The sequence below is a fragment of the Anas platyrhynchos genome, chromosome 14 (assembly GCF_047663525.1).
Source record: "Anas platyrhynchos isolate ZD024472 breed Pekin duck chromosome 14, IASCAAS_PekinDuck_T2T, whole genome shotgun sequence".
NCBI lineage: Eukaryota > Metazoa > Chordata > Aves > Anseriformes > Anatidae > Anas > Anas platyrhynchos.
The window spans coordinates 12973272-12984721 of NC_092600.1; the positions used below are offsets into that span (position 1 = coordinate 12973272).

General features: G+C 63.9%; 1 protein-coding gene across 1 annotated transcript; it reads right to left on the minus strand.

Moving 5' to 3' along the window:
• Window positions 1-2618: 2618 nt before the first annotated feature.
• LOC101797130 (START domain-containing protein 10) lies at window positions 2619-7231 on the minus strand. The gene is made up of 6 exons (XM_027468337.3): window positions 6762-7231; window positions 4429-4576; window positions 4251-4354; window positions 4056-4173; window positions 3458-3510; window positions 2619-3300 (listed from the first exon to the last, which is right to left on the minus strand). Exons 1-6 carry the CDS (start codon window positions 6924-6926, stop codon window positions 3088-3090), a joined length of 801 nt encoding a protein of 266 aa, XP_027324138.1. The 5' UTR covers window positions 6927-7231; the 3' UTR covers window positions 2619-3087.
• Window positions 7232-11450: the final 4219 nt, after the last annotated feature.

Genomic DNA, 11450 nt, shown 5'->3' on the forward strand with positions numbered 1-11450 from the left:
CCCTTCCTCCCCTGTCCCCACCGGGTGCTCTGGGGCTGGGGATGGCACGGGGGGGGGCCCATGGTCCTCCCCATGGCGAGGTACAGAGGCAGGGCACCCAGGGACCCTCAGGGTACTCAGGGACCCTCCAAATCCACCCCGTGCCCCGTGCCTCGTTGCAGAAGCCCCTTGGCTGCACACAGAGGCTGCGGTGGCAGCAAAGGATGCGGTTTCAACCCCGCTGTGCTGGAGGCACGTGTGCTAGGGGCAGTGCTGTGCAGGACCCGACCCGTGCTCCTTGGCACCCCGCAGCACCTCCCAGCCCCGTGCGCCCAGGTGGAGGCAGGGCACCCGCAGGTCCTCGGGGGGTTCCGACCTGCCCGCCTCCCACTGCGCAGCTTTCAAGGACTCCACTTGATCGCTTTGGCGCCTGCCAACCTGCTGATGGGATCTATATTTAGAGGCTTTGACAACAACAGGAAGGTCTCACCCACTCCTGGGGGGAGGCAGATGGGCAGGAGTGGAAAACAGCTCTGGGGTTGGGGAAAACAGCTCTGGGGTTGGCGAAAACAGTTCTGGGGTTGGGGAAAAGAGCCCTGGGATTGGGGACTGGGCTTGCCGAACATGCAGGCAAGGGCTGGAGGAAGTGAAGATCAAAGTGAATTTAGGATCCTTCCAACACGTTGGCCTGCTCCTTCCAGCCTCTGGGAACCCCCCATGATGACACTGCCCCAAGGTCCGTGTGTGCAGCTGCCCGGCCACCTCTCCTTCCTTCCTCCTTCCCTACATCCCTACATCTCTCCATTCCTCCACCCCTCCCTCCGTCCCTGCACGCAGGAGCAGCAGAGGGTGGGGGGCTCAGGGCGATTGCCCCATGGGTGAGCTGGAAGCGTGGGGCCAAGCAGCCCTGGGGGGGTTTCAGGGCACGGCAGAGGGGCAGGGAGGGTGAGGAGCAGGACAAGGGGCTGGAGGCAGCGCTCTCGCAGACCTGCTGCAGGGGGGACACGGGACAGCCTGCTCGGGGGGCCCCATTGCTCCCAGCATGGGTGGTGGGGACGGGACCCCCCTGCCAGCTCAGGAAATGTCACCTGCAAAGCGTAAGAGCCCGGGGACAGGGCGACACCCTCCCCTAGCCCGGTGACATTTGGGACACCGGATGCTTTGGTGCACGGGGGCAGCACGGGCCCTGTGCCCCCCCCATCCGTGGGGCTGGCTGACATCGCTCGCTGCTGAACTAATCTCTCCCCCAGCAGCAGCTTCCCGTTTCCTTTCCAATCCCTGCACTGGGGCCAGGCAGGAAGAGCCGGCCAGATGCACTCTCCTGGGGGCCCGCAGCCCCCGCTGCCCACGCCCCCATAATCCCAGCAAGGGCACCCAGGGGGGCTCCGGTCCCCCCACACCCCCTCTTGGCACCCTGCCTGCCCCCTCCCTCGCTCGGGGGATGCTGGCATGTGGCCTCTTGCTGGGGAAACCACCAGCGAGGTGTTTTTGGGGTGAAAATGTCATGCTGGGGGTCCAGCACCCCAGAAAGTTGGGGGTGTCCCCTTCCCAGCCCCATGGGTATCACAAGGCCCCCCAGGCCTTTTGATGCTGGGAGCTCGGTCACAGCCCGGTGCTGGCTGCGGGTCCCTGTCCCTGCCACCCCTCCTGTCCTCCCCGTGCACCTGGTGCCTCCGTCACCCTGGACATTTGGGGCAGCATCACGGGCTGGGTACCAGGGACTCCCCCCCAGCCTCTTGGCGCTCAGGCAGCAGCTCCTCACCCTTACTGAGGGCTGGCTGGAAATCACAGAAAATTCACTGAAAATGCCCCCGCAGAAGCTGCAGCCTGGTTATGGAAGAGAAACACCTGGGGAGCAAGGGGAGGCTGCGACCATGCGGGGTGGTCTTCATCTCAGCGCCTTGCGGGGTCTGGGTGCCCATCAGGGCAGCACCCAGGGGAGTTTATCCCACAGGGGACATGGGTGATGCCATGGGGTGGCTAAAGGGGGACAGCGAGCATCTGTGCCCAGTTTGCTGGGGTGGGCGGCTGGGTGAGATGGGGAGAAGCACAGAAGAGGCAGCACAAGGCACAGTGAGCACAGGGCACTCAGAGGGAGGCTGGGGGATCAGAGGGACCCCAAACCCCCGGGGGCTGGTGGCTCTGCAGGCCCTGGGGGTTATCCTCATGGGGGCCACCACGTCCTGGCCCATGTCCCCTATCCTTAACCTTGCTGGGACAGGTCTCGGGCCCAGCCCCGTTGGCAGTGATGTCCCTGTTTGCATCGGCACAGAGCAGGCTGAAACCTCTCCGAGGCAGGAATCCTGCAGCAAACGGGTGGGTGGAAAAATCCAGCACTCGTCAGCTTGTTCCCCCCGCGCCGTCTGTCCAGACAAACTTCCCGCTGTCCGGCGGAAGCCGCCCCGTGCCCACGCACACCCACCCGCGGCCATGCAGATGTGCAGAGCCCAGCATTGCTCCCTCCAGATGTGCAGAGCCCAGCATCCCCCTCTCTGCCCCCTCCCAGCCCCTGCACCCGCTGGGTGGGCACCCTGGGGTGCTGGCACCCAGCGCAGCCCGGGGGTGCTCGGTGCCCCACGCTGTCCTGCAGCTCGGTGACTGTGCACACACCAACCCCTTTATTGTCGTGCCAGAAACCACAGCAGCAGCAAACACTAGAGGCAGTGAACCTGTCGCCCAGGAGGGAACCTGGGGTGTCCCAGAGATGGGGGTCACACAGAGCCTGGGGGGGACCTGGAGCGGGACTGGCAGGGCAGGACCTTGGGACAGAGAGGGACGGTCCCATCCTGTGCTGCTGCCAAGCCTGGGCAGGTCCCACACAGGAGCGTGAGGAGCACACCCTGAAGGTCTCAGAGCAGCAAGACCAAGCTCCTTCCCACCCCATGTTGTCTCCTCCCCCCTTTTTTTTGCCTCCCTGGGGCACCCACTCCCACATCCCACTCTGCTACCTGCGTGGGGACATCTCCACAGGCACCAAGTGCATGGGCACCAGGGTGGTCCTGCCCCCTTCCCAGCACCCATGCTGCAGGCTGCCACAGGAGGACAGACGGAGGATTTGGGGGGCACCAGTGCCACATTCCCACCACCCCCCCTCACTGTGGGGGCCCGTCAGGCCTCGTGGTCGCTGGTGCTCAGGTGGTCCTCGGTCAGCCCGGTCTCATCAATGCGCTCCAGCGAGTCGGCGTGCTGCAGCGAGAGCTCGGCCAGGCTGAGGCTGGGCAGCGTGCTCTGCTCCGGGTACACCCAGGGCTTGTACCCGGGGTCGTGCCTGCGCTTCCACTCGGGGTACTTCAGCCCTGCCTTGTAGATCTTCTTCATTGCCTGCAGGAAGAGCCGGTCCAGCCCGTCACGGCCACCCCGCACCGCACCACTGCTTGCTTCTCCAGGGGGCTGGGCAGGGTTTGGGACACCAGCCCCTCAGCACCCCCAGACCCGCAGCTACTTTGGGGCCCCACCACCAGCCCCACGCCCTGCTTACCTTGGGTGCCACGAACTGCGAGACCCGGTTCACCACCCACTTCGGCAGCGACCCTGCAAGAACCAAAGCCTGATCACGGAGCTGAGCCGGAGATGCCACAAACCTCCAAAATCCCTGCCGGGTGCATTGGCCAAAGTGCAGCACCCAGAGCTGGACCAAGACCCCCAGGTCTGATGGCTACTGCCCCGTGCCGTGCCCTGGAGGGTTCCCCATCCAGTACCTAAAGGGGCTTATAAGAAAGATGGGGCCCTTTGTACAAGAGCCTGTAGAGATAGGACAAGGGGTAATGGTTTTAAACTGGAAGAAAATAGGTTTAGATTCACTCTAATGAGGAAATCCTTCCCTCTGAGGGAGGCGAGGCCCTGGCATGGGCTGCCTGAGGAGCTGTGGGTGCCCCATCCCTGCAGTGCCCGAGGTCAGGCTGGATGGGTCTGGGGGCAGCCCAGGCTGGTGGGAGATGTCCCTACTCATGGCAGGGGTGGCACCGGGTGGGCTTTAGGGTCCCTTCCAGCCCAAACCACTCTGCAGTGCCACGGCTCTCAGCTCTGGAGACCCATCCCCGTGGGAGCACACCGCAGCATCCCCTCCTGGCTCTCACCTCGGGGGTCCACCTGGGTGAGATAATAGAGGACACAGGCGCCGGTGCCGTTGGCCTTGATCAGGTAACCGGTCTGCAGGGACACGGCCCTGACAAAATCCTTCCGGGGAGGGAATTTCTGCAAAAAGACCCCCGTGAGCTTCAGAGCCTGCCCGAGCGGCTGCCCAGGGCTGCCCCGGGGCCGCGGGCACCCACCGGGTGCTTGACGCTGTAGTTGAGGATGATGTAGTCATCGCCCAGGGGCAGCCAGGAGCGCAGCGTGACGAAATCCCGGTTCTTCAGGGGGCTGGGGCACTTCCCTGCGGAGACACCCGGTTACAGCCCGGCCGGGGGCACCCAGGGATGCGGGGGGGTGGGTCTGGGGGCTGCTCACAGGAGTAGTATCCCACGTCGGCGTTGGCGGTCAGGCGCCCGATGTCGTAGGTCTCGATGACGTGCGAGTCCCACTTCTTGCGGTAGCCGGTGTCGTGCAGCACGTCGTAGAGCGTCTCGGCGGGGACGTCCTTGCAGGAGATGCGGGTCTGTGGGGAGACGGGTGGTCAGGTCCCCCTCAAGTCTCCCTGGGGTCCCCCTCGGGTCCCCAGGACCGTGCCCACCCCCAGGGATGGGGTCTTGAGGCTGCTCCTGTTGGCTGGTCCGGCTGCAACCGGAGCCACCCGCGGGCACAGGCCGTGCATTATTGATGGCCCCATCCCTGCTCCTCCTGGCGCTGGAGGAAGGAGATGTCATCTGCTCCTCGTTAGAGGCCTTGCATCTTTGATGAGGTGCGCGGCAGCGCCGTGTAATGGGAGACGGCCCTTTGAACGCGGGTGGCAGGTCCCATCAATCTCGGGCCAGCTTTCCCCGGGGTGAGGTGCCTGCCCCGTGGGGCTGGAGCTGTGCCCGTGGGGCTCTGTGGGGTGGGAGCACCCAGCCCGTCCTCACCTGGTCCTGCTACTGCAGGAGGGGCCCACACATCCTCCTGGAAGCAACAGGTGCCCCAGTAGGACCACTGCACCCCCAAAATCCCCCCCTAAAGCGTACTGCCCATCCTCCTGCAGCCCAACCAAAATCTGCACCAAGGAGCTGTTGGCAGTGCCCCCAGCTGGGTGATGGCGTGATGATGCTCAGCCCCCCTGATCCCTCCTGGGACCCCTTCTCTATGGGGCTCAGTGGTGGAAAGGGGAGCTATAATGCTGCATCCTCTGCCGGGCTGTGCTTGTTTGAACAGGGCTGGACTTTGCCAGGACCCTGCCAGCCTGTCCCGACCACCGTGCCGCAGTCCCTGCTGCTGTCCCCACGTCCCTTCTTGTCCTTTGGGTGCCTGCACATGGCTGTGCTTCACCTCCTGTACGGGGATGGAGCCCTGCAGCCTCCTTCTTGCCCTTCTGGATGTGATGTTTGCCTCTTGCTGGTTATCAGGGACCTCCTGCAGTCTCCATGACTTCAGCCAGACCCGTTAGCACCCTTGGGTGCATCCTACACGGTCCTGTGGACTTGTGAATGCCCAGTTGGCTTGTGTGCTGCTTGGTCCTGGCCTGGGAGCTTGCCCTGGCTCACCACCCATCCCACGTCAGAGCTGCATGTATTGCAGCTCTGTGCAGAGCTTCATCTCTGCCTCTCCTCCTCCTCCTCCTCTTCCTCATCAGCTTGACCATGATGGGCCTCCATCCACAGCAGCATCGCAATCACCATGTGCCTGCATGCCCAGCTCCTCAAGGAATCACAGAATGCTTGGGGTTGGAGGGGACCTTAAAGATCACCTGGTTCCAGCCGCTTGCCACGGGCAGGGATGCCACCCGCTGGATCAGGTTGCCCAGGGCCTTGAGCACCCCCAGGGATGGGGCATCCGCAGCCTCCTCCTGGTGTCATGCTGGGCTGTGGCCGCTCTGCGATCAGGAGAGTGGTGCAAGAGGCTCCTCCAGCATCCTCTACCTCAGGTGCCTCCTTTCCACCTCCCCGTGCCTCCCAGCTCTCCAGGTCATGGTCACCCTTCCCTGGTGCTCCTAGCTAGAAGCCCTCCTTGCCAGGTCAGCCCCTTGGTCAGGTGCTCCAGCCACACTTGCTCCGGCAGACCCCATCCCTGTCTGATCCCCGGTGAGGATCCTGTGGCTGAAAAGCCACAACAGTGCCCTGGAGCTGAGCGCTGCCCCGCAGGATGCTCCCACCAGCAGGACTGAGGATGTGATGGGGCTCCCTCACCCCACAGCCACTCTTGATATGCTCAGGGTCACCCAGCACTGTCACTGGTGCCATGTGTGAGCAGCACGGTGTGACAGCCCCAGGGACAGCATCCCAGATCCTTCCCCTGGCAGGCAGCAAAGTCGCCGGCACAGCACGTGGGGCATCCGAAACCCTCAGGGTTGCTCGGCTGGTGCGGGACGTGAGGCGATGAGCCCCAGTATGGCAGGGTTGGGGGAGAGGCACCCACCTGCCCATCTCATGCCCCAGGGGCTCCCAACAAGGCTGTCTCCACAAGGTCATTCCCACCTATGTCTGGAGCAAGGGCAGCAGCAAGGTGAGCACACAGGGGTGTGCCCCGGGCACATTTCCATGCTGCAGCAGCATCCTGGTCCAGATGCTGAGAGCATGGGGCAGGCAGAGAGCCCACGCAGCATCTTGCGAGCTGCAGAAGTGCTTTTGGGGCCAAAGCCCCCAAGCCCCGGTGTTTGGGGTGGGCTGCAGCAGGGCGCTGGTGTGACGGGGGGCGCGCAGGGGAGGGCTCACCTTGATTTTCTGCACGGTGCAGCTTTCCTCCTGGCCCTGGCTCCAGACGGTGATGCCAGCCTTGTTGTAGTGGCAGTGCCAGCCCTCCAGGCTCTCGCACTGCTCCTTGAATGAGCTGAAGTCGGAATCATCCGGGATATAAACCATCTCCCCCGCCCTGGACATGGGGGCTGAGCTGAGGGAGGCTCCTTCTGCCTCACCGCCCGGGGAGCCAGCTCCTGCGCGCGGCTCACGCGGCCATCCTCATCCTCACGGCCCCGAGGATGCACAGAGCCCTGCGGCCACACGGCACGGCGGGGAGGAAGGCTCCTGCCCTGCGGGTGCTACGGCAGCTGCCGGCAGCTCAGATGTCTTCCCAGGCTCTCCGGGATCACGTTTCTCTCCAGCTGCCCGCCGGCTCCTCTATTATTCAGCAGGTAGCAGCACGCGGGTGGCTCGGTTTTCAGGGCAGAGCTGCCCCTGGCCCCCTGTGTCCCCGTCCCTGCCATCCCTACCGTCCCCTGGCAATCTCTGAGCCTGACTTCGCAGCAGCAGCTTGCTGGCAGGAGCACGGAGGAGGAGATGCAGCACCCAGCTGTGCCCTCTCTGTCACCTACCAGGGGGACAGTCCCATCCCTCATGCTGCTGGCCTCACGCCTGCCGGGTCCCAGGACACAGCTTGTCCCAGTTGTCACCCTCTTGTCTGCCACCTCGTCCCCGGTGCTTTTTGTTGGGACCCTGCCCATGCCCTGGGTGGAATCTGGCGTTACCTGTCCCACCTGGGCGATGTCCATGAGCTCCCCGTTGGTCACAATTTTGAGCTTCTTGGTGTCCACCTGGGCTGAGGCTCGGCCTGTGCAGCCTCCCAGTGCAGCCTCGCCTGCAGGGCTGTGCCACGGGTGATGTGGGTCCCCAACCAACCCACAGGGGGGATGCTGAACACGGTCCCAGACCTCACCCTGCAGCACCCATCTTGAGCCCAGCCACCAAGCAGGCATCGAGGCACCCTCACTTGGGCAAACGCCCCTGGAAGGAGCTCCCCAGCTGCTCAGCTGCACAACCAAAGTCACCAAAACCACCCCCTGGTTTGTGAGACCCCACTGCGGGGTCACTGAGGGCTTCACTGTGCCCAAAGGAACCTCACGAGGCTGAGCAGGGCCAAGTGCAAGGTGCTGCACTGGGGTCGGGGCCACCCCAAAGGTGAGCGTGGGCTGGGCAGGGAATGGGCTGAGAGCGGCCCCCAGCAACCCGGGGGTGCTGCTGGATGAGAAGTGCAAGGCGAGCCAGCAACGGGTGTGTGAGCAGCTCGGAAAGCTGACCACATCCTGGGCTGCACCCCAAGCAGCGAGGCCAGCGGGCGAGGGAGGGACTGTCCCTGCTGCCCCCGCAGCGCTGCCCTCGGGGGCTGCTCGGGGCTGCTGGAGAGGGGCCACGGGGGTGTGAAGGGGGCTGCAAGGAGCTGGGGAGGGACTTTACCAGGACACGCAGTGCTCGGATGAGGGGGGTGGTTTTAAATTAAAAAAGGAGGGATTTAGACGAGGTGTTAGGAAGAAACCCTTTACCATGAGGGCGGTGAAGCCCTGCACAGGCTGCCCCCGCAGGATCCACCCCAGGGGGGTGCCGGGGCCGCCCTGGGACTGGATGCGCCTGGAGCGGCCGAGCAGCGGGGAGCGATCGGGGCCGGTCCCCGGCTGGGGCTGGGCTCGGGGCGTCCCCGGCTCCCGGCCCTGCAGTCCGTGGGTCGCCCACTGGGTGTCACGCGTGCTCCACCGGTGACAGCGACAGGGAGAGGCCGGGGGACGGCCGGGAGGTGGGGGCGAGCCGCGGCCGGGGGGAGCCGCCTGCGTTTCGCCGTCAGGCAGGGGGTGGGATGGAGCACCGACGGCCTTCCTCCTCCTCCTCCTCCTCCTCCTCCTCCTCGCTCTGCTCTGCCTCCCCCCCGCTCCTGGCAGGGCCTGAAGCCACCCACGGTCGCCTCCTTGGCCGCCCCGAGCCCTGCCAAGGAGGGGGGACAGGGCGGGGACAGCTCTGGGTGTCACCGTGCAGCTGGATGCTGCCGGTGGGCATCTCCTCCCTGCCCCAATGCGGGGCTTATACTGCCACTTTGGGGGCTTTGGGCGGTAGGGAAATGTTTTGGGGGGTGGGAGGGGACGTTTTCCCCCCCATAACGCCCAGCACACCCGGGGTGTCAAGCCCTGTCCGGTCACTTCCCTGTCCCCAGGGGCTGGCATGGAGAAACACAGCAGGACAAGGGGACAGCGGTGGGACAGCCTTGCTGGAGCACCGTCCCCTGTTTGGGGTTCAGGTGGCTCACACAGGCTGCTGGGGGAAGGTTCAGACACCTCTCCCTGCCCTCCTCCCCTTGTGGAGTCAGCTCCCCTTCACCTGTGTCCCCAGCTGGTGACAGAGCCAGGGCAGCACCCACAGTGGCAGGTCCACCTCGTGCTGGCATGGGCAGGGCTGCGGGTCCCAGCAGAGACAGGTCACCAGGTGATGTGGCACCAAGCCTCCCCAAGTAGCTGTGCACCTCTGTGCCACCCCTCAGCATCCTACAGCTGATGCAGGGCCAGGGCAGGTCCCTCCCCAGGCAGCTCCTCCTGTGCAGGTGGCCTGTGAGGTGTCCCCATCCCTGGCTGTCCCCCTGTACCCAAATCCCTGCTCTGCTCAGCTCCACCACGGCTTTCCCAGCCCCACAGCTGCTGTGCTGAGCTGCGTTTGCACCACACCCCGGCTGGGCATCAGGGTGATTTAAGAGGCGTGTGAAAAACATCGTTATTTTTCCCCCTTTCAGCTGCAAGTCAATGCTTGGGGAGAGATGGTTAATTATCTCAGTCACCCTCCTAAATCTCTTCACGAGAGGATTTTGCTGCAAATCTCCACGTTGTTTTGAAGTTATTGGCCAGCGTGGTGCCCAGCGGCACCAAGACCAGGCAGGACGCAGGGACATGGGACAACCAGGGCCACTCCAGGGTGATGTCTCCATGCCGTCCCCAACCCCAGCTCCCTTGGCCACCCGCTCACCCCCACCCCCTAAGCCTCACTTTCCCATGCAAAGCCAGCACAGTGCCGAGATACGCCGGAACAAAGTGCCACCTTCCCTATAATGCCATTTATTGGACTAGGTGACACGCAGGCTTTAGGGGATAGCAGGAGAATCCTCTCGGCTCAGCCGCAGAAAGGATTTCCACAGCCCTCCCGGCGGCTTGTCAGCGCGTCCCCGAGGAGTTATTACCTCCGACTGCTGGGAGCTGGATGCGTCCCTGCCCCCTGTTTGCTGCTTTGCAAAGATTACGCCGCCTTTGAATAAGCTCCGTGCAGCGCGGCTGCCGACGCATCAGACAGGGGCTAATCAGAAAATGAGCAGGGGAAGGAAACTTGGTGGCAGGAACTTATCTGCGGCGCGGGCGCGCTGTGCCAGCTGCTGCTGCTCCCGCGCCCAGCCCCGTCCGCCAGCAAAACCAGGAGAAATTTCCCCGAGATTTCAGCGCTGAAGGCTGCTGCAAACGTGCGGTGTGGGGAGCTGTGCAAGCACACCTGAGTGCACAACGAGCAAACACACAGGCTGTGCATGTGTGCGCCCATGCTTGGTGCAAACATATCTGTGCACGAGTGTCCCGTGCAGGCAGGGGTGCGCCTATGCTCATGTGTGTGAGTGCACATGCAGACGTGTGTATATAGATGCGCACGTGCATCTCTGTGTGCACACAATTGCTTGTGCACACCCTCACACTTGCATGCATGCACCTGCACATGCATGCGCTTGCACACTCATGCTCCTGCCCATGTGAGCGTGCATGCAGACACACACATGGCCACGTACGGGTACCGTGGCTCCTCTCCCATCGCTGGCAGAGCAGTGACTGAGCCCACCGCTGCCCTGCCGCTCAGGGATGGGTGCTGCACCGCGGTGACATCTGTCCCCACCCCTTAGTGCCACCATGGGCAGCCCCAGCAGCACTGCAGGACACCCCTGGGTGTCCCCCCCTCCTGCACTGTGCCCTGCGGAAGGGAGCAGGGCCGGGATGGTGAAGGTGATTAAAATGCACCATTTGCTTTATTTAAGCACAACCGTTGTTGGGGAGAGTTACAGGGCACTGAGCTAGAAAATAGCATTTACAACCCCACCTCCCGACACCCACAGCCTTGCAGACTTCATTACCACCATGGCCCTGCCACCTCGGTGGCACTGAGGGCAGAGGACAGGGGCGGTGCTGGGAGCCCCAAGGCCGCTGCATTTTGGTGATGGATGGTCCAGCCGCAGCATCAGTTGCTCCGATTCCCTTTTCCAACCCCTTGGGGTGCCACTGGCTCCATCCCCACTCGAGGCTCGTGCCCACACGTGGCTGATGCGGGCAGGTGCCGAGCATCCATGCCTACAGAAAAACAATAGCATTTGGTAGCCGGCGAGGAACCGGGGGGAGAAATGTTCTCCCAAACGGATTGAAAAGATGCCATGATCAGGAACAGATGCTGGAGAAGGGGGGAGGTGCATGGTGCTGCACGGGGCCAGCTCCAGCGGCTCCCACTGCACGGGTGGGGAACTGGGGAGCACCCACCTGCCCTGTGGAGAGCTCTGGGGACACACGAAAGGCTCCCTCCTGCCTTTTGCCCCTGCCTGGGCTGGAAGACAGCGCTCGTGGCCCTTTTTAACCCTTTGCGTGGCCCCACCGCCTGCGCCGCGTGACGCCTGAGCCCCCGTCACCCGCGGGG